We start from the raw sequence: 24590 nt of genomic DNA, 5'->3' as shown, positions 1-24590 counted from the left end.
AATGCAGTCTGCTGTCCTGCTCTTATGTGGAAGAGGTGCTGGGCCTTTTAGTAACATTGAATCCTTCTAAAATAATCCTCAGACTAAAAATCTTCTTGCTTAAAGAGTAATTATCAGCTAATTGTGAACCAAACTAACTTCACACAGTTTGTTCAGGTCAAGAGACTCTTGACTTGACCCAACACTTCTGCATGAATTTACTTTGCCAGAGCTCTGAACTGTTTTCCCCGTCAGCTCTACTTTCGGAGCACTTTGACCCCTGACCTCCGTACTGTTGATCGGATACAACCTCGGCTGACCAGTCACCCGAGCAAGTACACAACCGTACAAACTTTACTGTATTCTGTGCAGGAAAAGTTGCAAAATCCACCTGTAACATAATAAAACCTGCATGGAAGGATTCTCACCTGATAGAATGTGTCAGTGTTGAGTCATAGGACGAAGCAGCAGCAGCAGCAGCAAAGTGTTTGCTTCATGGCTGAACTGCTCCGTCACACACACACACACACACACACACACACTCCACCAGGCTATTTATAGGCGTCACCTGTTCCAGTGTATTTAACATGCAGGCCGGTTCCACAGCACCTAATGGAGTGTAATGTGACTCCACAGCTAATAACAAACAATAATGAAGCGGTCTGTTGTATGAATATTTATTGAGTCATTACGATCCGCCGTGAGACAAGTCGGCGAGGACCTGCTGCAGAAATGTGGAGGCTTCAAGGGTGAAACGACTCTTGACCTTTTCTCCATCTGCTGCTGATCTCCGACCCCTTTGTGCATGTTGACGGTCTGATTGAGACTTTTCACTTTCAACCCAAACAGTTCTGCATGTTTTTGTCTCTTTAATACGGAACACTAACGCTCAATAACATACGATATCATTTTAGAAATTAAATTAGTGCTGCAAGAAAAGCATTTATTTCCTTTTCTTTGACTGTGGAGAAATAACTTTACAGAACATGTGACATAATCTTACATTTTCTTTCAAAATCCTAAATTATTAAATATGAAGGTGAAACGTCCATCATCAATATATTGTACATTACCGGCAGCTGGTGATCAACAATCAATATGACGATCAGCCAACATGTCACCTTGTTCTGAAATCATGTAAAATGTTTAACCATGACTCAGCTACATGTTCTGTCCTCCAACACAACAAACTTTTGAGAGCACCGGCACTCCTCCCGACAACTCTCACTCACTTGTTTCCACCGTTGTCTTCCGGCAACAAGTCACATGACACAATAACAAACAGACAGGTCTCTGTAGGGTTCTTTCCATAATGTAATGACACTTATAATAATAACTTATATTGTCCCCATTAGTCACTTAAATACAAAAACATGCGAAAATAGGTTAAACAGGTTGAAAAATACCAAAGTTACCCTTTAATGTTTTTTCTTCTCATCTAAGACTACATTTCCCATCAGCCCTGTTGCTTCCTGGCCCTTCCCCTCTCAAACAAAACATCAGTTTTTCCTTCCTTTCTACGTCTGCCAAAAACAGAAACAATCAAAAGTGTGTCGCCCACAAGTTCGGAATTTCATTAAAGTCTGTGTTAAGTAGGGAGATCTGTCAGAAAGATTATTGACACCAAAATGTGAAGATAAAGAAATGAAAGTACATTAAAGTTGCAGTAAATGAGCTGAAATGTGTAAAAAGAAAACTGATATAAATATAAATATAATAATGTATATAACAATAAAGTTTGTTTGTACAGCATCGTACCCAAGAAAACAAATAATACACAGATTAAAGAACGAGCGGGAGTCTTGCTGTTGTGTTCATATGGTGCGTTCAGGGTCCTGGCTGTAGAGGTCGAGCTCCTGGTACAGCAGGAAGCTCTTCAGTCGCGGAGGGAAAACGTGCGAGTTCATGATTTCGGGGTTGTTGAGTCTCTTCAGGGTCAGACGCCTCCTGAGCTCCAGTCTGCAGAGGTGCCTGAGGGAGCGAGGACTGTCTGGAGAGCAAGGTCCAGAAAAACATTTTACTTTATGAATTCATACTGTTATAAAACACAGAACCGAGAGGATGAAACACAACGATATAGAGGGGAAAAATATAGACTTTGTTTACGATAGAGAGGTAAGTAAAAGGCCTTCAGTGCTGCTAGTGCCCCCTTGAGGCTGCAGTGTTCATTACAGCCACAATAATAATAATAATAATAAATCATGATCTATTGTAAGAGTCTTACCAGTACTGGAGTTCATCCTGAGGGTACCACTAGAGTTATTAAATTCTAAAAGATGCATCCTCTGGAGGGCATGAACGTGATGGGGACATTAAAAAGCAAATTACATCTTGTTATTTTACGTGTACTAGAGCAGTGGTTCCCAAACTTACTTTTTCTGGGGACCCACTTTTTTATATATATATGACAAAACCCAATTAATAACAAGCCCTTATCTCTAAATCATAAGAAGAGTGAATTCGTGGGTAAATACACGTCCCGTCTATGTTTATATTATGTTAAATCGGTAATCCACCCATTTAGAAGAGCTGTACGTTAAATAGATAAATCTCAACTTTGCTTTACGCATGTGTGAAAACATATACAAATGTTAAATAATGCAACCAAATAAATTCATTTTGGCCTTTCATATTAGATTCAATGTTCTAAGTAGAACAATAGAACATTCAGGCTCCCCCGTGTGGCTCAGAGGTGAGCTGCAGATATAAATCAAATGTATTCTGCGACCCGAATAAAATCTCCTGTGACCCACCTGTGGGTCCCGGCCCAGTCGTTGGGAATGATCAGCAAGAAATGATCATTGATATCAACTTCAAAGCAACTGTGTTTAACAAACCTCCAGAGAATTATCGGCTACATGTGAAAGCTCCCCTCGGCTTTACGGAGCTTTGTAGTGACTTCCAGCTCATTATTTTATTCATCCGTCCGGCTGCAGCTTTACACTTCTGGTTCTGTCTCGTGAATCGTGAATTAAAAACTCACAGAGGATGTCACATATGTCGGGCCACTCTCTCTGTCTCTCCAGCAGGAGTCTGAGTTTGGAGCAGATGTGGACGTGGCTGACGTAGTCCAGCAGAGTCCGGACCACGCGTCCCGAAAGATGCATGATGCAGCAGAGGCTCATGAACTCGCAGAACTGGAGAGAGAGGACGGACATTCAGCAGGTCATTATCGTTTCCTTCATATGTGCATAAACACATTTACAATGAAAACACCTTAACTTTCAGCTGAATAGATGTGCAACGTATTCCCTTCCTCGATGATAAATGTAGCATCTTAAATATGTTGAGTATATGTGAGTCACCCTGATGGTTCAATGGACATTACCCCTGATCTTTTATAGTCAGCTGCTATAAGTTTGTCTCAAATGATTTTAAAATATCCTAATCATGGTGCATGCAGTTTAAATCCAAACTGACATTATTGTAAAGGTTATAATGTTAAACTTCACGTTTGCTGCGTTTGTGCTAAGCTAAGCTAACTGGCTGCCAGCTGTAGCTTTTTAATTAACAAATATCAGAGTGATATTAATCTTCTAATCAAACTCTTCACAATCTCAAGCTTTAATGAAAAAAGTAACAGAAGTCCCTCACTGGAATCTTCCTGTCCGCCTCATTCGGAGCATCGAAGGCGCTGTCGTGGTGACAGTGGAAGCAGCTCTCCACCTTGTAGCCGTTGTTGAGCAGCAGCCTCATCATCACCTCGTCCTTCAGGCAGTACTGCAGCGCCGTGGGAAACACCGTGTCGCTCACCACCGTGAAGTAGCGGTTCACGTCCGCTTTGGCCGCCAGCAGCAGCTTGACGATCTCGTAGCGCCCCGACCTGACGGCCACCAGGAGGCAGCACAGCGGGTCCAGGTCCGTCTTCGCCCCGGCCGCCAGCAGGATCTTGGTGCAGTCCACGTCCCCGTTGGAGACGGCGAAGTGCAAGGCGCTCCTCCTCATGTCCCGGTAGTTTTCGGAGTTTCTGGTGTTCATGCGGTAGTTGACGTCGAAGCCCCAGGCCAACAGGAGCTTCAGGCAGCGGCACTGGCCTCCCTCCGCCGCCGAGTGGACCGGGCTCTGACCCGCCTCTTTGATGGCCTTCTTGGTGGACAAAGGTATCAGCATCTTCAGGGCACTGTGGGAGAAGAAGACAGTTCAATCATTTGACCCTTCACCCTTCGAAGGCAGACTGGCCAATCATAGCGTAACATCGTCCAGTCCGACCAGGGTCCCACAAATATCCGTCTCTGCTCCACAGACTCATCAATGGTTTCAGATGTTCTTCATGTTCAGGCTGGTTTCGTGGGTTTGGAGCTCGTCGTGGTTAAACGTTGGAAGGATATATAAGTTTCTAAAATGTTATGTTTCTACCTAAAAACCTGTGGAGCTAACATTGTGTCAGAGTATGAAATTCTTCACAAAAGAGGAATAGTTTGCAGACAGTTATCTGACAGATTCATGCGTCACGAGCTCACTCGTAGTGTCCGGCGTACGCCGCCTTGTGGATGGGCAGGTGTCCGGTGACGCTGTGCAGGTTGGGGTCGGCTCCGTTGTCCAGCAGCAGCTGGATGCAGGCGATGTTTCCCGATCCGGCCGCGTCCAGCAGGACACTTTCCCCGTTGCAGGCCTGGGAGTTCACTCTGCTACCTGAGCAGGGAGGAGAGAGGGGATTAGAGCTTTGCTCAAAGGCACCTGGTGTCCAGGTGTGTAGAGGGGAAGCCAGCAAAAATCACTACATAGTCACATAATTCCTCCCCAGTCTCTAAACCTGCAGCTTCATCCTCAGACTGACCACAGTTCAGCAGAATCTCAGCGACGTGGTAGTGCCCGTGCTCCGCGGCCACGGAGAGCGGCGTCACCCCCGATTCGTCCCTCTGGTTAACCCGGCCGCCGTTCCTCAGCAGCAGCATCAGGATGTCCACGTCGCCGACCTTGGCTGCCTCGTGCATTGCCGTCCTCTTCTTCTGGCAAACCTGATCCACCCAGGCGTTGTGAGCCACCAGCAAGGACGTCATCCCGCACGAGCCGGCCTTCACCGCTGCAAGGTGAGGAAAAAGGTGCAATATGTGTCAAATATCATTTTAATGTAAGAATAGTTTTATAATGTACCTTTTATTTATTGTAAATGGTTTCTGCAACCTGGTGAATTAAGATTTAAAACTTATACTATCTGTATGGGCAGATAATACTGAGGTGATGAGGAAAACAACTATCTGCAGCCATGTTAGCGGTTGTGCGAGTCTGTACGTACAGTGACAATGCTCACATACTGATGTTCAGCAGGCATAACGTGAGCATATTCATGAGGAAACATTAGCATGCTAAACATGCGCCTCTCTTCTTTTAGGGTTGCTCTGCAGTGTAGGCAGATGTTGCCAATGTTTGGATAGTAACTTCTTCCCTAAAAGGACATGCACGTGCACCGGCATTTGTAGAACAACCAATAGGAACATCCTCTCTCTGAAAAAGGTGTTCTTTGGGAACACAGGAAATGTCACCAACTGGAGCTTTTTTATGTTACCGAGCAGCAGCGGCGACTCGTTCCTGCTGTTGGTGCTGTGAGGCGAGGCTCCGTGCTCCAGCAGGCTCTTCACGTTCTGCACCAGTCCGGCCTTCACCGCCAGCGTCAGCGGCGTCTCCCCTCCCACGGCCGTCCTCTCCTCCAGGCTGAGCCCCTGAGCCGCCACTGACACACAAACACAAACAGGTCAACATTCCTGGAGTTCAGCCGTGGCCGACCTCTCAGGCTCACAGGTTATTTTCAGAGATGACTGTTGTCATCGTTTCTCCGTGAGGTATTCTGTGGAATAATATTACTTCAGGCAGCCGTTATTCTCCTGCTGCCACCGGTCGTGTCGTCTCTGCTGCCTGTGACCTGATGTGACCCGATGCTTCACCGTCACCCGTCGTCTTTTTGTTATTTATTGGGGTCGACTCCAGCGGTTGAAGGTGGGAGGAGGTTATATTAATTTTTCGTAGAATGTCTGTTGCATCTGACTTCTTTTAAACCTGTCTTCAGTCTACTTTTTTAAAGCTGTTAATTGATTCATCAATTAAAACATTATTGCTATGAATGAGCTTTTCAGATCAATCATAAAGTCATATATTTATTTACATATTTAATCATAATTACTAATTCATTTTAAAAGAAGAGTGTCCTTATACTGAAGACATGTTCTTACATCTCAAGACCGTCTGCAGGACCTCCAGGACCGGCTGGGACGCGGCTCGATGGAGGGGAAGCCAGCCGCGACTGTCCGACTCCCTGAAGGCGAAGGTGTGCCTCAGCATCCCCCTCAGCATCAGGACCTCACCTGGTCACAACCCAGAGGAACATTCAGGACTCTCCAGAGCTGAGAAGGTGTTCTCTACTTTAACCTCTTTTCTGTGAATCAACAGTTTCTCCTCCTCCTCTTTCTCCACATCTTTATTGATGGGATGTTGATTCATCACCAGCCAACAGACAAAGACAACGTCGTGTAACGGTGAAGGTGTTTCATGTCCAACTCACCTTGCTCGATGGCTGCCAGGACTCTCAGATTTTCATCCGTCGCTGCTTCTAAACTAACAGCCAGGAGCGGAGGAAGCACAGGGCAGTCAGCTGCGTTTGATCACTGAACACATGTTTTTATTTTTATTATTATTTGGGGAATCGGGTTGAAGTTTGGTTGTGGCTTTCATACCTTGCTGCAGACTTCAGAAAGGCATCTTGGCAGGAGTCTTGAATACCGAGCTGGATGATGTAGTCACTGAGCTCCTCTTCACCGTATTCTTCATACGTGTTCATCACTCTGCAGGGACACGCATGAAAAACACTGATTCATGAACAGCATTTCAAGTGGTGGTTTTGCCTTTCTGAACACTTTAACTACAAATCACCGATATTTAAAGCTGCTATATGGAACTGTTATTGTGTGTTGGTTCTGTCGCCCCCTGTGGACTAAAGCAGTAGTGTCTCTGAGCACCAGAGTCCCTTTAGAAAACCTCTCATGTTACTGCAGCAGGGTCTGACAGTCTGCTCCTCTCAGTCCTGGTTCTGGTTCTCCCGTGCCTCCCTTCCCTCCAACGGGTCCACCAATAAGTCCTGGGTCTCCAGCAGCGTGGTGTCGGTGTTGACTCCCAGAGAGGAGAAGCTCTGCTCGAGGAGGAGGAGGAGGAGGAGGAGGAGGAGGAGGAGGAGGAGGAGGAGGAGGAGGAGCTGCTGCTGCTGCTGCTGCTGCTGCTGCCGGGAGCTGAGCTCTCCTCCTCCCTCCGGAGATCTGGGTCTGTCCACAGTGGACCGGTCTCTGTTGGAGGATCTGGGTCTGTCCACGGTGGACCGGTCTCTGCTGGAGGATCTGGGTCTGTCCGCGGTGGACCGGTCTCTGCTGGAGTCTGAGCTGAAGGAGGTTCTGGTGAACCTGCATGAGTTCATCTGGTTTCACCAGAATCCGACCCGGTGGCTCCGATGACGAGCTTTAAGAATAAGTCTATAGAAACAGACCACCTTCTCTCTGATGGTCTCTTTACTGATGGAGGTCTGATAGAGGATCAGGACTACACCGAGACTGGTTCAAGACCATGATAAAAGTTTCTAACTTACAAAGGTGTTTGTGTCCGAGCGAATAGTTAAAGTCCAGCTGTCCCTCCCCTTTGAGCTCTAGTTCGGTCTCTACTCTGCAGGTAAATACCTGCCAGCGGCTAAAAGTAGCTGCTTTATTTACCAGCTAGTCTCTAACTGTGTCTGCAGTTTGCTGCTGAACCGACAGTAAATGTGCAATGAAACTAGGAGCTAAAAGAGAATTTACAAGCATTAGTTATAGATGTATGTTTCAATGACAACAAAAGGTAACACTTCATTTTACAGCTATGTGCAATTTCATCCCCTAATCGGAGCTTTCGTGGAAATTGGTGCTAATAATAATAATAACAATAATACATTTTATTTATATAGCGCTATAACTCAAAGACACTTCACATTAAAATCATCATATATAAAAGCAATACACTAAAAACATAAAATTCACAATAGTGGTCACACATTAAAAGCAGTTTTGAACAGGTGGGTTTTGATTTGAGATTTGAATGTGCAAAGCTCAGTGCAGTCTCGGATGTGTTTGGGGAGAGTTCCAGAGGGAGGGGGCAGATATGGAGAAGGCTCTGTCACCCCATGTCCGGTGCTTGGTGAATAATAGAACTTCCAATTATATCATTCAAATAACTGCTTGTGCAGCGTAGAGCCTTTCACTCAGAGCACAGCAGGTCAGCTGAGCATGCAAATATGTGAAATATGTCCAAAGGCAAGAAAACAATTCAACATATATGAAGTTTACAATCATAAATTATTGAACAGTAGATGTTCTCTCTTAATTGGAGCCAAACTATGTAATTCTTTCCAAGAAACTTTCATGGAAATTATTCTGAAATTACAGTTAACTAGTTAAATAAAGCATAACCTTACAGAGGTAAAATATTATAAAGTTAAGTTGATTATTTAAGGATAGACACTACAGGGAAAAAGATTTTGGGCTATTTTGCTTCCATAACATGTCTTCCTTCAGACTAGTGGGAACAAATGATTCACAATACATTTAGGTGTTTAATGTACTATTTTGTCTCTTTGTGTCTGTTGATTTCCTCTAAACTCACCATTAGATAATGCTTCAATAGCACATTTAAAACATAGCATTTCAGAAAACTTAAAACACAGCAAGGAAACATGAAAGCAAAATAAAACAAACACCACAGATGACGTTAAAGCATGGAGCATGTATTGCAGACCTGCAGGTGTTCATGTTATTGTGTCCGCCCCTTTTGAATGTCAAACAAATTCACTCCAACAGAAAACAAGTCCTTATTCTGACACAAACATCTTAAAGTGAAGAACCTGCAGATGAACTCAGAAGACTCACCTGTGAGGCGTGTTAGCGGCTCACGCTCTCCACCGGCGGCACAGAGAGATTGTATTCTGAGGTGTGACCTCCTTTCAGATTGCTGGAGAACCAGCGGACTGGTGATGATGATGATGATGATGAAGAAGCGGAGTGAGGGGCGTGAGCGGGTCGACACCTGGCCCGCTGCTCTTAAATAGAGCCGGGCTACGTGGGCTATTGTGTCGAGCTAAGCCGGGGGTCTTTGGTCGCGTTTGGCGGGAGTCCCACATTGTAGATCCCACGAGCCCCCCGGGGGCTCAGACTGCAGCCGCACACAGCCAACAACTTCCCCAGCTATCTTGTTTTTGTATTTTTGTTTTTTTCCTCTGGAACGCAAAATCAAATCGGGTCTATTTTTTCCTCTGCGCCGTCTCTTCAGCTTAAACTTTATGGAGGGAACTTGTTGTGTAATTGTTTCCTGGTGTGACTGAATTTGAATGCTCTGGTTTGGTATTTCTCGCTGTTTGTGACTCTGGTTTTATTGGCTTTTCATGACTTTCATCAGCTTGATTTAAGTTGCTTTCTCTGCTTTCCACTAATCGTTTTACGTTTGCTTTACTGTCCTCTCCTCTACTTTTTTGTTTGGATGTTTTTAAGCTTTACTTATTGAGGAAAACCTCGCTGAAATGACAAATCGCCCTCATTCAATATTAATATTAAACTATATATATATACGACTATATCAACTTCTAACAGTAAACCAATGAAAAGAAAATAACAGAAAAAATCTGTGCACATAAAAAGCAGCTAAAAATAACAGGAACTAACTGTTAAATAAATGTAGTGGAGTGAAACATAGTCTTTGCAACAGTGGAAGATTTACTCATATTTTAATGAGCAAAAGTGTAAAAATACTCTGTTTCAAGTAAAATTCCTGCATTCAAAATCACAAAAGTAAAAGCACTAGACTGACCCATTAGTTACTGGATTATAATTATTAATGCATAAATGTTATCACTTTGACATTATCATCACATTATATATTGCTAATTTAGCCTCCAATGATATGTCATCATTTATTTGATTTGTATTGTTTTGTATAGAAATTTGCAATCTCGAAAGTATAAAGTACCATCAAATGGAAAATACTCAAGTAAAGTATCTTAAAACTATAGAGTAGAGTACTAGAGTACATGTACACTGTGATTAAAAACTTAAATTCATTTGCTGCGTTTAAGTTTCAAGTAAAGTCAAATTGGATTTAATTTCAATCGTTTCAACTCATTATTTTGAGTTGACCTTAGCTTTGGTTGACATGACTGTATAACACTTGTTGCATCCACTAAGCAATACTAGTTGAAATGATACTTCTTATTATCATGCATTCTGTTCACTCGTTTAATTAAAAAGAAGTCTTGACATTACTTTCCTTGTTAAAATAATCTAAACGTTTGTGTTGTTTCAGTGACCAGTTGGTGCCAAGTAATTATAGTGACTTTCCACCCGCTGGTCCTTCTGCATCACATACTATATCACATTATGTCATATTGTATCATGCTGTCCTGCGTCTCATCATGTTGTTTTGGACGTTATTGTTGCAGCACATTCCTTCAGCATGATCCCGGATCACAATACTGACTGGATCTATTAGCTGGTCAGGTCTCATGCGGTAAACAGTGTGATGAGTGCTAACAGGACATCCAGACCCCGTTATGTGTGACAGGTTTACACCAGCGGCCGGTCCTCGGCGCTCGGCCCCTGCAGGCTCTGATCCCCGGGGAGCCAGCTGATGTCCAGCTGCAGATCAGTGGAGCTTTACAGGGGCCAGCGCGTCGCCTCCTCTGGCTCACGGACTGAAATAGCAGCGGTGCAGCTCAACATACAGCTCCCATACTGTCACTGTGTAGAGGGGGGGGGGGCTGTAAAACCACTACAATAAGACTCTGGTTCTCATCCAAACTGTGACACAACTGGCTTGTAAAGATTTCATCTCACCAAACTTCAACAGTTGTATTTAACTACTTTTTATACGACTGGTGATGGTATTTCTTTGGTGATGAGTTAATAAAAACACAACTTGGCTGCAGTGACATTTCAGGTCTTTTACTTTGACGGGGCCAAGCAATGAATGCTTCCTCTGCTGAGTCAGCGTATAGTTTGGAGTCACTTATCTTCACTTTCCAGCTCAGGAAGGTTGAAAAATGGTGAAAGGAAAGTTTGTTTTTTAATTCAGATTTAAATGCCAGACTTGTTTGTTGTGAAACGTTAATATGATCCCACGCACTGCATGTGGCACTATTATCTGTCAAGCAATACTGCATGCAATGCTAAAGCACATATTTAAAAATAAAGATTTAAAAGGTTCAGCTGGTTCAGTTGATGATTTATTTTGTGGAAATCGTGTTTTTATTTTAGAAACAAGTCTTAGTTTTCCTTCAAGGATGAAAGCTGACTTGTCATCCGCTGTCATCCCTTGTTATTGTCTCCGCTCCCAGGACTTATTCCTAATAATAATTATAATAATAACTTTATTTATATAGCACTTTTAAAAACAAAGTTTACAAAGTTGTCAGTCTTTTGACAGGTAAAAGTTAAACCATAATAAAACAGTACAATGCATGAAACAATAAAACCCATTGATACGATATCAAATAAAATAATAAATAAAATAATTTAATAAAATAAAATAATAATATCAATAATAAAATAAAGCAGTTAAGTGATTCCTAAAGCCTAAAACATTTAAGTATGTTGATCCCTCATTCTTGGAATCGGTTGCACAGTGTCCTGAATCTTCTGGAGCTGTTTCTCTTCATGCATTTAAAGGGATTTTAAATGACCTGGAGACAGGAACATCTGGAACATGTGTGATGGATCATGCGATGGATCGTGTGTTGACTTGTGAAGAATGTCAATAAAAGTCGTTTATAGTTTATGATTCTGTAAACTGTAAATGTGTTTTGTTTTTATGTCTTGGCCAGGACACTCTTGAAGACTCTCTCCTTGTTAATAAAGGTAAAAAGAAAAACAATAATTGACATGTTAAAAGTTCCTAAAGTTCAACTTAAATGTGTTTTTTATTTATTAATTAAAAACTTAAAATAAACTAAATTAATCACATTAAGAATACGTCCTCCCATCTACCTTCTTATTATAAAAAAAAACGTCTTTGAAACAAAAATACAAAACTTAAATAAATGAATAATATAGAGAGGAGAGTGGTTCCTTTATGGTTGCTATACCAACGTGTAAACAAATTCTGGCGTTGCCTGGGAACCAAGCTAACGTTAAGAAGGACAGCGTTAGCTTCCGCTGTGCTAACTACAACAAAGATGACAATAAAAGCAGATTAAAGGATTAAAGAACAAGTTTAAACGAGTGACGGTGAACCGGTTCTCAGCGCGTCACCTGCTGGTTCTCACGGACTCCGCGTTCCGGAGGATTTACTGCTCGTTGTGTTGACTTCAGCTGACTTTGAACGGAGAGAGCTAACAAGCTAACAAGCTAACCTAGCGTTAGCCGGTAGCGATGTCGGAGCAAAGAGAAAACGTAGAAGAGGAGGAGGAGGAGGAGGAGGATGAGACAAACCTACAACCAGGCGGAGACACTGCTGAGCAGCCGCCAGAGGGCGACAGAGAGCCGGGGAGAGATGGAGACGAGGAGCAGGCTGACAGGTCGACCACAGGTGAGTCCGCTTTGACCACAGGTGAGTCCGCTTTGACCACAGGTGAGTCCGCTTTGACTACAGGTGAGTCCGCTTTGACCACAGGTGAGCAGTGGCGGCTGGTGGAACATGTTCTAGGTAGGACTGTGCCACATCCAATCAATTTCAGCAAACATCCCAGTATGATTTAATGCAAAAAAGGTAAAAATTAAGGTATCAAACTAAATTATTTAACCTTTATTCCAATATGAAAAAAAGCAAATTTACCACAGATATCATATTTTACACATATTACTGGGTGATTCCATATTCACGCCCTAGTGCCCTCCATTGACCAGCTGCCACTGCAGGTGAGGGTACTTTGTCTGCTATCTTAAGTCTGGTGTTTGTTGACAAGAGTCGTATGTATTAATATTCAGATGTGCCGTATATCTTTCTGGACTGTGCAGATGTTCTGGAGACCGCAGAAGAAGCTGAAACTCAGGCTGATCTGCCCGACGACACCGAGCAGCTCGGAGAGCCTCAGAGGAGAGACCATGTTGGAGACTCCACGGCTACAGGTGAGACCCTGATCACAGGATACATTCTGTTGTTTTCTTCATCATCAGATTGTCTCACTAAGACTGATCTGTTGACAGTGTGACACATTTCCCAAATCCCTTCGACACTACATTAAACGTATGTGAATGCAGATCACATTCATGTGTTCTGGTGTGTGTGGATGAAGTACTGAAGCTGTGCTGTTTCTAGGTAACCTGACACGGGAACTATACAACATGAGGACCAGAGTCTTGTGTCCAAGACAGCAGCTACAAAGACATGTCATTAATTCAACACATTCTAATGCAGTGGATGCACACTATGAATATGCATAGTGTGGAAAGAGTTGATGCTTTTTTAATGTTCAATGAAAAAGTGAACTTTAGTTGAATCAGAAAAGAAACAGTTGTGATCAAATCTAAAGTAAAAGAATGGACATATTTGAGGTAAACTCCCCGTCTGTCTGTGTGTGTGGTTGCAGTGAAGGTGGTGCTGGTTCCGGGCGGTCATGTGATGACGGTGGCCTTCGCCATCGGTCTCAGCGTCCAGGAGCTGAAGCTTCACCTCGCCGCGGAGCTCAGGGTCCCTGCAGAGGTGCTGCAGATCTCTCTGGACGGTACGATATTCCATTTATTTAACCACCGTGTAAAAATACTCTCTTCCAAGTAAAAGTTCTGCTTCCAAAGTGCTCAGAAACAAAACCACTCTTCTGTCCACAGGGACCGCCACAATACACAGGAAAGGACAGCTCCTTGTAGTAGCTCGAAGCAAAAGTACAAAAGTATTCCCACATAAAATATTCTTAAAGTAAAAGCATTTTTCATGCAGAATGGCTCATATTAGAATTATATAATTTATAACGATGATTTAATGTGGCAGCTGGTAAAGGTGGAGCTCATTTTAATTACTTTATATATTTTCTATTAATAATCTGCAAAGTAAATAAATTTGTCAAAAAAGTGAAGTAAAAAGTACAATATTTGCCAAGATGTAGTGAAGTAAAAGTATAAAGTCTACATGAAATGGAAATACTCCAGTAAAGTACTTCATTGTACTTGAGTACCTGTACTCATGTCCTGTTGTGTTTCAGGCAGGGTGGTGGAGCAGCAGCGGAGTCTGATGGAGCTCGGCGTGCGGCCTCAAGGCTCCACCCGAATGGAGATGAGCTCCAGCGACCCGACCGCCTACCCGCTCCGCCCGCTGCGCCCCCCGGACCACGACAACATGCCGGACGTCATCACCGTCCGAGTGCAGACGGGTGAGAAAAATACATCGATTAAACTCGTGTGATGAATTATTTACCATCACTCCACAAGCGTGACAGTAAAAGCACTATATTTACTGAGAGCTGCCGCTCTCTGAGCTCCAGATGAGGGCGTGTTCCAGGAGGTGGTGGTGGAGATTGAGCGCCCCCCCCAGCAGAAGGCCTTCCTGGGCGGCTACAGACACCGGCTGACAGGGGCGGAGTACCACCACGCCGCCATCCAGACCTTAACCAAGAGGAGACCCCACAGAGGAGGGGCGGTCTTCAGCCGCGACACACAGGTACGAGTCAGTTTCCAGGACGTGATACATTTGTTTATTGGACATAATTAAGTACAGATTAAAATGAATAAATAATAGAAAATTATGATTAGAAAGCTCATTAAAACGCGTGTGTGTGTGTGTGTGTGTGTGTGTGTGTGTGTGTGTGTGTGTGTGTGTGGTGCATTTAAAGGTCACTCATTACTGCAGAACAGCGTTGTCGTTCAGGCGTGAGACAGAGCGTGACTTCATGTGCAAATTAAACAATGTAATCACAAAGAGCGAAGAAGAGGAGTGTGAATGAGGCGCCTTGAACCAGGCGAGCCGTCACGGTCACACCTCTGGTGACTGTGTTCTGCATTCATTTATCCACATCGAGGAAAGACACCAACAGAATTAAATAAACCCCGTTAACTTCGAACCCACATATGTTTCATATCGCTCTTCAGATTGATTTCACTACCTCCATGCATTCTTATTCCTATGAAGAATCCCCGTGCAGAGACGTGAGACTGCCAGAGAGACGTTTCATCACAGTCCGTGTTCACACACATTCATCTCCAACATTTTCTGAGTTTAAATGAACGTGTGGAACTGTGGTTGCTGCCTCAGTCAGACATTTTCTCAGAAACAAAGCCTCGACCGCGTGACAAAACAAACGAGTACAAACGAGCGCTCTCAAGAAATAATGTCTTTTCTTCTGCATTAAAAACAAACAAACAGCTGGAGCTGATGTTGCTTTTCAAAGTACATTGCTGTCTTTATTCCTCGACACTCGAGTCTACTGGATTGGGAAGCATGTGTTTTCTTTCACACGTTCTTACTAAACACTCACCAGCGATTTACTAAATCAGTTTGCATCATTAAAACTGATAACAATGTGGAGAAACCTTGACAGATAAAGCCAGATTTTAAACTCCAAACTAATTTGATAATCGGGAGGAAATATTCGTCGTGTGACCTGTTTGAGATGGGGTGAGATTGATTTCCCTTAACAATCACCGATGTGGCTCTCTGACAGTCAGATTGATTTGTGTCAGAAACTTTGATTAGCTGATTTGCAGTTTGAGCACTTCCACCGTCTGGTTCCTCACACGGCTGCTGGGAAAGGATTCAGTAGAGACTGTGGTGATCTGGTTTTTATGACGGCGTATTGGGGCCAGAGACTGTCTGAACATTGTGAAGAACACGTATATTTCTAAATGGACCATAATGTATTAAATGAACATCATGCTGTATTGAAGAAGACTTGAAACTAGAGATTCAGACCATAAACTCATGTTTACAATGTTTACTGAGGTAATAAATCAAGAGAGAAGTAGAGTCATTTTCTCATAGACTTCTATACAACCAGAGGAGTCGCCCCCTGGTGGACACTGGAGAGAATGCAGGTTGAACGTTGATCAGTTTTTCGCTACTTCCCCGTCAAAAGTCTGTCCATCCTGTATTTCACTTTTTTTAGTTTTCTGTTTGAATAAATCTCCTCATTCTGAATCCTAATAGTCGCGCTAGCAAAAAATAAATGTGCAGACCTTCATCACGGCAGACATTTTGAAAAGCAGAAGTCGAGAGAGAGCTATGTCATTAATGAAAGGTCAAACTCTAACTTCTTCTTTCTGACTGGATGTTTCTCACAGCGATGCTCTCTGGGATCCAAAGCCTCGAGGAGACGAGACAGACGGGTTGTTATGGACGACTTGCCAGCTGACACACTCCACGGGGGATTCAATGTCACTCTTTTGGTTGCTAGTCATGTCTATGGTGTTGGATCTGAAATGTATCATATCGTGACATATGATAAACCTACCAGCTAAATGCATGTCAAATATGCGTACTGTCCTTTTGGACTCTCTGAGATGATTCCAGACTTTTGAAAGGTCAGCAGTAATTACAGGTTCGGCCGAGACTTTCGCTCGAGCGTCATCAATCTGTGTCACAAGCCGGAGAAATGTAAAATGTTACTCACCGGCTCATATGGCCTCCGGTGAACCTCAATTAACAGCCTGAAGCCCGACACCTCAGCCGTGGCCTCGCCTGCTTCCGTTACGCAGGGTATGAAAGGGTATGAATTGATTGGTGTTGAGATTTTTTGTGCTGTCTCCATCTTGTTGTGTGGCGAGGATTGGACTGACATCAGGGACCACGACGGGAATAAGACCTGGACTCTGTCGTGCTGTCCAAGACAATCTCACAAAACGCATTTGATTTTCAATATTTCTCTTTTTTTAAACTTTGCATGTATTCTGTGTCTCTGTGTCTCCGTCTCTGTCAGACGGTAGACCTGAGGTCTCAGGTCCAGCAGTGTCCGGTGGACGTCGCCACCCAGATGACCGCGACCGGCTGCTACGTCTCCTCTATGAACGACAAGCTGGTCGCTGCACGCGGCGGCTACATCACCGCCGACGAGCATCACGACACGAGGCTGAGAGCTGTGGGTGAACACTGAGTTTGTGTGTGATTATAATGCATGATGTCTTTTTATTAATATATATATACATATATATACATATATATACACATATACATATATATGTATATGTATCAGCATTATTGCACCTCCGGTTCCTTTGTTTTAGCTTCACTTGCCTGCTCTCCTCCTCTCTTGTCACCCACCCAGGTGATCCGTCTGCAGTCGTTCACTCGTCGCTGGCTGGCCCGGCAGGCGGTGGACCGGCTGCGGAGGGACCGGGCCCGGCGGCTGGCCTGGCAGGAGCTGCAGGAGAGGAGGAGGAGGGAGGAGAAGGAGGAGCAGCTGAGAAACCAACGCCACCGCTGGTTGAACCCGCAGAGGAGGGAGGACTTCAACCTGCTGTACCGCGCTCTAGAGAGTAGGCCGTGTGTGTGTGTGTGTGTGTGTGTGTGTGTGTGTGTGTGTGTGTGTGTCGTAAAACCAGCGTTCTCTAACTGTGAGTGTGTTTTTCAGCGTGGAGGCTCGAGGAGGAGCAGCGGATCAACTCGTCCCTGCGAGGAGCTGAGAGGAAGGTCGCTCTCTGCGCGCTGCTGGAGAAGGAGACGCAGCTCATCGCCGACATCGGACGCCATCGCATCGCCGCCCACAACGACAACTACGAGCAAACCGTCGGGAACTTCCTGGACAAGGTCAGAGGTCACTGCTCGACCTCCGCTCTCCCGGCTCTCTCAACCCGACTACCAAAAACTGTTTTGATGTTCGATTAGATATGCGCTTTTAAATAACATCTGTGTTGGATTGTGGGTAAATATTTTCAGTAGAGTTACAATTAAAACATCAAATGTCAGAGATTAGTAGTGTTAAATAGTGAGGGTAGTAGTACTGGGGCAGTAGTTGTATGAGGAGTAGTAGTAGTAATAGAAGTAGTAGTTGTAGTATGGAGGAGGAGAAGTAGGGAGGGTATCAGTAATGGATGTTGTGGTAGTAGTAGTAACGGGAGTAGTAGTCATAGGATTGTTGATAATAACACTTGCATTAGTAACAGTTGTCTCGTCAGGTGTAGCAGTAGTAGTAGACAGCAGTATTTTTAGCAGTACCAGTGTCAGCAGTAGTACTAACAGTGTGGTGCTGTGTTTCAGTCTGCGGCTCCTCATCGGTGGCGAGCGGCAGACGGTCGGCCGCTCGAGATGGACACTCAACACACCATCAGAGCCAGAGAGCTGAGAGAGCTGTACAACAACATCAGCCGGTCCTCTGTGAGCCAGGAGCAGAGACTCCACGTCATCCTGACACTCAAACACACCGTCAAGGTAACACACACACACACACACACACACACTCACCGTCAAGGTACCACACGCACACACACCGTCAAGGTACCACACGCACACACACACTCACCGTCAAGGTACCACACGCACACACACACTCACCGTCAAGGTACCACACGCACACACACACACACCGTCAAGGTACCACACGCACACACACACCGTCAAGGTACCACACGCACACACACACACACACCGTCAAGGTACCACACGCACACACACACACACACCGTCAAGGTACCACACGCACACACACACACACACACACCGTCAAGGTAACACACGCACACACACACACACACACACCGTCAAGGTACCACACGCACACACACACACACACACACACCGTCAAGGTACCACACGCACACACACACACACACAGCGTCAAGGTAACACACACACACACCGTCAAGGTAACACACACACACACCGTCAAGGTAACACACACACACACACCGTCAAGGTAACACACACACACACACCGTCAAGGTAACACACGCACACACACCGTCAAGGTACCACACACACACACACACACACACTCAAACACACCGTCAAGGTACCACACACACACACACACACACCGTCAAGGTACCACACACAATACGTCACAATACTACAATGTCTGTAGCATATCTGTTATTGTTGGTATCATGGTTGTTTTTATTTTAGGAGCATGAGTGTCAGCTGACCCGGGACGTCGTGGATTTGATTGACAGGGAGATGGACCTGATGACTCGGGGGGTTAAGGCAGTCAGTCTGGAGGGGCTGAGGAAGAGGATCTCCACTCTGTTCCTCCAGTACATCAAAACACCAGCGTTCAACCCTGAGGTGGCCAAGCTGCTGAAGGTGAGCCGAGAGCCCCACTAAGACCATTAACGTTGGACACCATTTTGACGATAAAATGATTTTAGATATTTCCATATACTCTTAAAATCCTTCCTCAGGTTCCCCAGAATCCCTCTCAGCTGAAGAACATCATGTTCCTCTGCCGCGGCTGTCATCGCTACCTGCTCTCCTCCGACTTCAGGCCGTCCGCCAGCGACTGTCTGAACGGTCGGTGCTGCAGCTGCACCGAACTCGACAACATAGCGAGATCCCGGGAGGACTTCTCCCGCTACAAGGACATCCTGAGGAGGCTGAGAGCCGACGAGCAGCGGCTCAACGGGGAGGCCAAGATTCCCTTCCTGTTGCAGGTGACCCGCTTTCACTTCACGTGTTTGTCAGTTTGATTGATCCTGCTCGCCTGCCGGGATTCTTTCTGTTTCCTGCACGTTTTTTTGCTGTGATGATTTCAAAGTGCAGGTTACCGAAACCCAGAGTGTGTCCTCTCAGGTGGACGACTTGCGGTACCTGGTTGAGGTGGTCTGGGCGTCCCACTCGGCCCTCCACGCCAGCAGCGACCTCTACAACCTGGTGTTTGTCCGCTGGGAGCGCCGGACGGACTGGAGCCCCTGGAACTGCATCCTGCTGTCCAAAGAAGAGACTTCAGCTCACCTGGAGGTGGAAGACGTCCACAAGGTCTGTCCGTAGAAACACACACACCTACACACTCACACTCAGTGCAGTTAAACTCAGCAGTTTATAGTTCAACTACTGCCGACATGCGTAGGAGGCAAGTTATTGTGGATGTAGATGTATTTCTTCATGAACGTAGCTTTGTGCACAGGGCCCTTCACCAAACCAAAAGTAGAGGTTTCTGGTTCCTCTTCAAAAGGAAAGATCATAAATGTAACCTCTCGAAGATGCCAAGTGACCTCTCCACGTCAGCCCTTTGTCTCGTCTTCAGCCTGTTTGTCTGGTCAAACATCTGCAAAGTTCAGGCTCCAGTTGTTACATGAACCTCTCCCTCCTCTCTGTGTTCAGGCGTACGAGGCCACGTTCATCCTCTGGATCGAACACAAACACAGGCTGGCTCGGCGCCACTTCAGCCAGATCCCCGTCATGGCAGAGCACCTGGACCCTCGGCCGTCGACGGGCAAGCGCACCATCGACAGCCTGCCGGCCTCAGCTCGTTGAGAAGCACCCCGAGGTTTCCCTCTCTCCCGTCACCCGTTTACTCCCTCGCTCGTATTGTCTGTCAGTTTCAAAAAGGTCTTTTGTTGTCCAAAATCTAAAATAAAGTTCATGATGGTTTTATTCCTGGTTCTAACCCTGACTCATCAAATTAATTTCTGTTCAGGTGCTTTTATTTTGAAAGTGGGATGTAGTGTCCCGCTTCCAGACAGAATTATACAGCTGAGTAAATCCTAAAAAAAACACTTTACGAACCTTTTTCGTCGACTTAAACAGAACATGAAAATAATTATTCATTGTTGTCGCTCATTGATCTTTCATTCCGATCTTTCTGTAGTTTTATTGTTTTGAATTAGTTGAGTTCTGCTATAAGTGCAGCTCTAGGAAACTTCTGTTGAACTTCAATGTGTTCTTCTGATCCTCTCTGGACATTGAAGCGCAGAGCCACCTGGGCATTACTCTTGTTGTACTTTTTACCAATAGATACAATCAGCTCGTCCTGCAGCAGGGGAGGACATTTCACATTCACCCTAAACCAGAGACAGAAGAAAATACAAATGATGCCAGAATAGAGACTTTTTAGTGAGTTTATAAGTTTAGCATCCCTAAGTGTTGAGGGTTTGGTAGCAATAAGAATGTTGTTTTATCAAATAGAAGGCTGACATGTTGCATATGTATTTTATATATAATTTTGTCTATTGTGAAACGATAAGGATCTAGATTAGATTCGTTCCATGACAAAAGTAATTCCAAATTGAGTCTATTCCCTTCGCTGTTCAGTTTAGTTATTGCACATCAGTTTCCCTGCTTGCTCGTGACAAAGATTTTAGATTTGAATGTCACACGTGATGTCTGAAAAATGCTTGAGTTATTTTCACCCGTCCATGACCACAATACCAGGGGGAGCAACACGTTCCAAAATACCGGCTGTCAGTGAAAAGTGCGTATCCCTTAAAACCTTCATACCAGCCAATTGGGCAGTAGCCAACAATCACAATGTCATTGTGACGACAGTACTCCAGAAGCTTGGTGTTGTGTGAAATATGGATGGCAATCAACCTGAAGGTAAGCAAGAAGAAAATGAATAATTTTAAAAAGAATACTGGCCCAAAGTGGTCCGACTTTACATCAGCACCCTGTGCTATACTAAATCGAATTGGATTGGAATGGAGAGGAAAGATCCACTCCTTTAATACCATTAAAGCTAAACAAAAGATGAAAAAAGAGTTTCATCAAAGTCTGTTGAATATCAGACATATATAAGCAAACACTGATACTGCACCATCTACGGAAACGTGTTCCTATGTCGCATCTATCCAAGAAAACTCAAAGAGACATGTTGGGGTCACCTGGTTGGACACAGGTTTGTGTTTGAGGCCGGGTTTGCTCAGCAGCAGCTCCAGCTGTCTGCGGTTGAAGTTGGAGACTCCCAGAGATTTAACCAGCCCTGTGTCTTTGCAAGCCTCCAAAGCCTGTTGAGAGGAAGAGATTTACATCCTCTTAAAGACTGATAGTGAGGTCTTTACAGACTCTGAGAGACTGGAGGAAGAAATACAGGGTGAAGAGGAAAAAACAGATCTCTCAATAGAGCTTGGCTGTTTGTGACACTGTCCTTGGTAGTTTCTGGTGCTGCAGCAGACAATGCTCTGGGATCAACTTTCAAGTATAAAAGGAATATCATATGTGGTTTCTCCTGATTTATTATTTTTCTGTTAGCGCATGAGACATTCTCTAGAATGCACAGAGAAAATAGCATATCCTTTAAGTTGTAAAAGATGCTACCTATTCTATGTTGCACACCTGAAGTAAATAACATCACACTTCTAGGTAAAGCTGATACAATTCAATACAAGATGTGTGGTTGATTTACTGCTATGGAGGCTATAATATACAGTGGGGCAAAAAAGTATTTAGTCAGCCACCAATTGTGCAAGTTCTCCCACTTAAAAAGATGAGAGGCCTGTAATTTTCATCATAGGTATACCTCAACTATGAGAGACGGAATGAGAAAAAAAAAAAATCCAGAAAAATCACATTGTCTGATTTGATTTTTAAAGAATTTATTTGCAAATTATGGTGGAAAATAAGTATTTGGTCAATAACAAAAGTTCATCGCAATACTTTGTTATATACCCTTTGTTGGCAATGACAGAGGTCAAACGTTTTCTGTAAGTCTTCACAAGCTTTTCACACACTGTTGCTGGTATTTTGGCCCATTCCTCCATGCAGATCTCCTCTAGAGCAGTGATGTTTTGGGGCTGTCGCTGGGCAACACGGACTTTCAACTCCCTCCACAGATTTTCTATGGGGTTGAGATCTGGAGACTGGCTAGGCCACTCCAGGACCTTGAAATGCTTCTTACGAAGCCACTCCTTCGTTGCCCGGGCGGTGTGTTTGGGATCGTTGTCATGCTGAAAGACCCAGCCACGTTTCATCTTCAATGCCCTTGCTGATGGAAGGAGGTTTCCACTCAAAATCTCACGATACATGGCCCCATTCATTCTTTCCTTTACACGGATCAGTCGTCCTGGTCCCCTTGCAGAAAAACAGCCCCAAAGCATGATGTTTCCACCCCCATGCTTCACAGTAGGTATGGTGTTCTTTGGATGCAACTCGGCATTCTTTCTCCTCCAAACACGACGAGTTGAGTTTTTACCAAAAAGTTCTATTTTGGTTTCATCTGACCATATGACATTCTCCCAATCCTCTTCTGGATCATCCAAATGCTCTCTAGCAAACTTCAGACGGGCCTGGACATGTACTGGCTTAAGCAGGGGGACACGTCTGGCACTGCAGGATTTGAGTCCCTGGCGGCGTAGTGTGTTACTGATGGTAGCCTTTGTTACTTTGGTCCCAGCTCTCTGCAGGTCATTCACTAGGTCAGCCCGTGTGGTTCTGGGATTTTTGTTCACCGTTCTTGTGATCATTTTGACCCCACGGGGTGAGATCTTGCGTGGAGCCCCAGATCGAGGGAGACTATCAGTGGTCTTGTATGTCTTCCATTTTCCAATAATTGCTCTCACAGTTGATTTCTTCACACCAAGCTGCTTACCTATTGCAGATTCAGTCTTCCCAGCCTGGTGCAGGTCTACAATTTTGTTTCTGGTGTCCTTTGACAGCTCTTTGGTCTTGGCCATAGTAGAGTTTGGAGTGTGACTGTTTGAGGTTGTGGACAGGTGTCTTTTATACTGATAACGAGTTCAAACAGGTGCCATTAATACAGGTAACGAGTGGAGGACAGAGGAGCCTCTTAAAGAAGAAGTTACAGGTCTGTGAGAGCCAGAAATCTTGCTTGTTTGTAGGTGACCAAATACTTATTTTACCGAGGAATTTACCAATTAATTCATAAAAAATCAGACAATGTGATTTCCTGGATTCTTTCCCCCAATTCTGTCTCTCATAGTTGAAGTGTACCTATGATGAAAATTACAGGCATCTCTCATCTTTTTAAGTGGGAGAACTTGCACAATTGGTGGCTGACTAAATGCTTTTTTGCCCCACTGTATATACTATATATGTATATATGTTGTTAAGACTATCTCTAAACAGTGACACAGTTTCAACTCTACTGTCATTTTTTCAGTCTACATCAACTAGTATTGATGTAAATTTCATAGTGTTTTTAATATTTTGTCCGTCCCCTCTAATATAAATACATGATCACTTAGTCCAGGGGTCGCCAATTGGCGGACCGCGGTCCGGATCCGAACCCAGCCGTTTTTTATGAATATAAAAACTACAGAGAGGCAATATTCAGAGATAATCTCAGAAGAGTTTTTAGGGAATAAAGTCACAAATTTAGCCGGCTCCTAAAAGGTGTCGTTACGTTTTCTTTCATGCTCTTTATGAACATGATCTCAGGTGTGTCAGTGAGGACGAAGATGAGTGTGGATGGGCGCAGGCTGCTCTACCTGAGCCTGTGGCGCCACCAGCTGCTGGGAGGGGGGCCTGCTGGTTGACATCATCATCTTCTTGGAGTCGGCTTTGACGTCCTCCTCCTCGTCAGAGTCCTGGAGGCCATATTTAGAGAAATGGGCCGCTGAGACAGAGAGGGGGAGGAGTCAGTTAATTTATTATACTATATTGATCCCGGAAGGGGAAATTTGTCCATTTGACCCATCCCTGTATATAGGGAGCAGCGGGCTGCCAATGACAGGCACCCGGGGAGCCATTAGGGGTTCAGTGTCTTGCTCAGGGACACTTCGACACATGACACGTCCCAGGGAGAGCGCGGGAGAGCGCGAGAGCGAGAGAAGTCAGTTACACTAGAGCGAGAGAGAGAGAGGGAG

General features: G+C 44.5%; 3 protein-coding genes across 3 annotated transcripts in view; 1 reads left to right on the top strand and 2 right to left on the bottom strand.

The window, feature by feature from the left end:
* Window positions 1–1793: 1793 nt before the first annotated feature.
* On the bottom strand, window positions 1794–6751 carry LOC116394914 (ankyrin repeat and SOCS box protein 15-like). The gene is made up of 9 exons (XM_031868309.1): window positions 6648–6751; window positions 6476–6528; window positions 6147–6278; window positions 5486–5650; window positions 4757–5002; window positions 4440–4611; window positions 3574–4099; window positions 2963–3116; window positions 1794–1969 (listed from the first exon to the last, which is right to left on the bottom strand). The coding sequence occupies exons 1-9, from the start codon at window positions 6749–6751 to the stop codon at window positions 1794–1796; spliced, it is 1728 nt and encodes a 575-aa protein (XP_031724169.1).
* Window positions 6752–12098: 5347 nt separating this feature from the next.
* iqub (IQ motif and ubiquitin domain containing) lies at window positions 12099–20431 on the top strand. Its single transcript, XM_031866118.1, has 13 exons — window positions 12099–12501; window positions 12930–13040; window positions 13502–13636; window positions 14111–14278; window positions 14390–14565; window positions 16817–16975; window positions 17162–17372; window positions 17468–17643; window positions 18094–18264; window positions 18958–19134; window positions 19233–19481; window positions 19621–19806; window positions 20152–20431. Exons 1-13 carry the CDS (start codon window positions 12345–12347, stop codon window positions 20302–20304), a joined length of 2229 nt encoding a protein of 742 aa, XP_031721978.1. The 5' UTR covers window positions 12099–12344; the 3' UTR covers window positions 20305–20431.
* Window positions 20432–24167: 3736 nt separating this feature from the next.
* Window positions 24168–24590, bottom strand: part of LOC116388773 (nuclear pore complex protein Nup98-Nup96-like) — a 1875-nt gene continuing 1452 nt past the window's right edge. Inside the window, exon 5 of the mRNA XM_031856942.1 lies at window positions 24168–24339. Coding sequence (XP_031712802.1) covers window positions 24168–24339 — 172 coding nt within the window. The remainder of the gene's footprint in view (window positions 24340–24590) is intronic.

Source organism: Anarrhichthys ocellatus, unplaced genomic scaffold, assembly GCF_004355925.1.
Source record: "Anarrhichthys ocellatus isolate YVR2014 unplaced genomic scaffold, GSC_Weel_1.0 scaffold2, whole genome shotgun sequence".
In the NCBI taxonomy this organism is placed as follows: domain Eukaryota; kingdom Metazoa; phylum Chordata; class Actinopteri; order Perciformes; family Anarhichadidae; genus Anarrhichthys; species Anarrhichthys ocellatus.
This window is presented reverse-complemented; position numbering and strand designations above follow the sequence as displayed.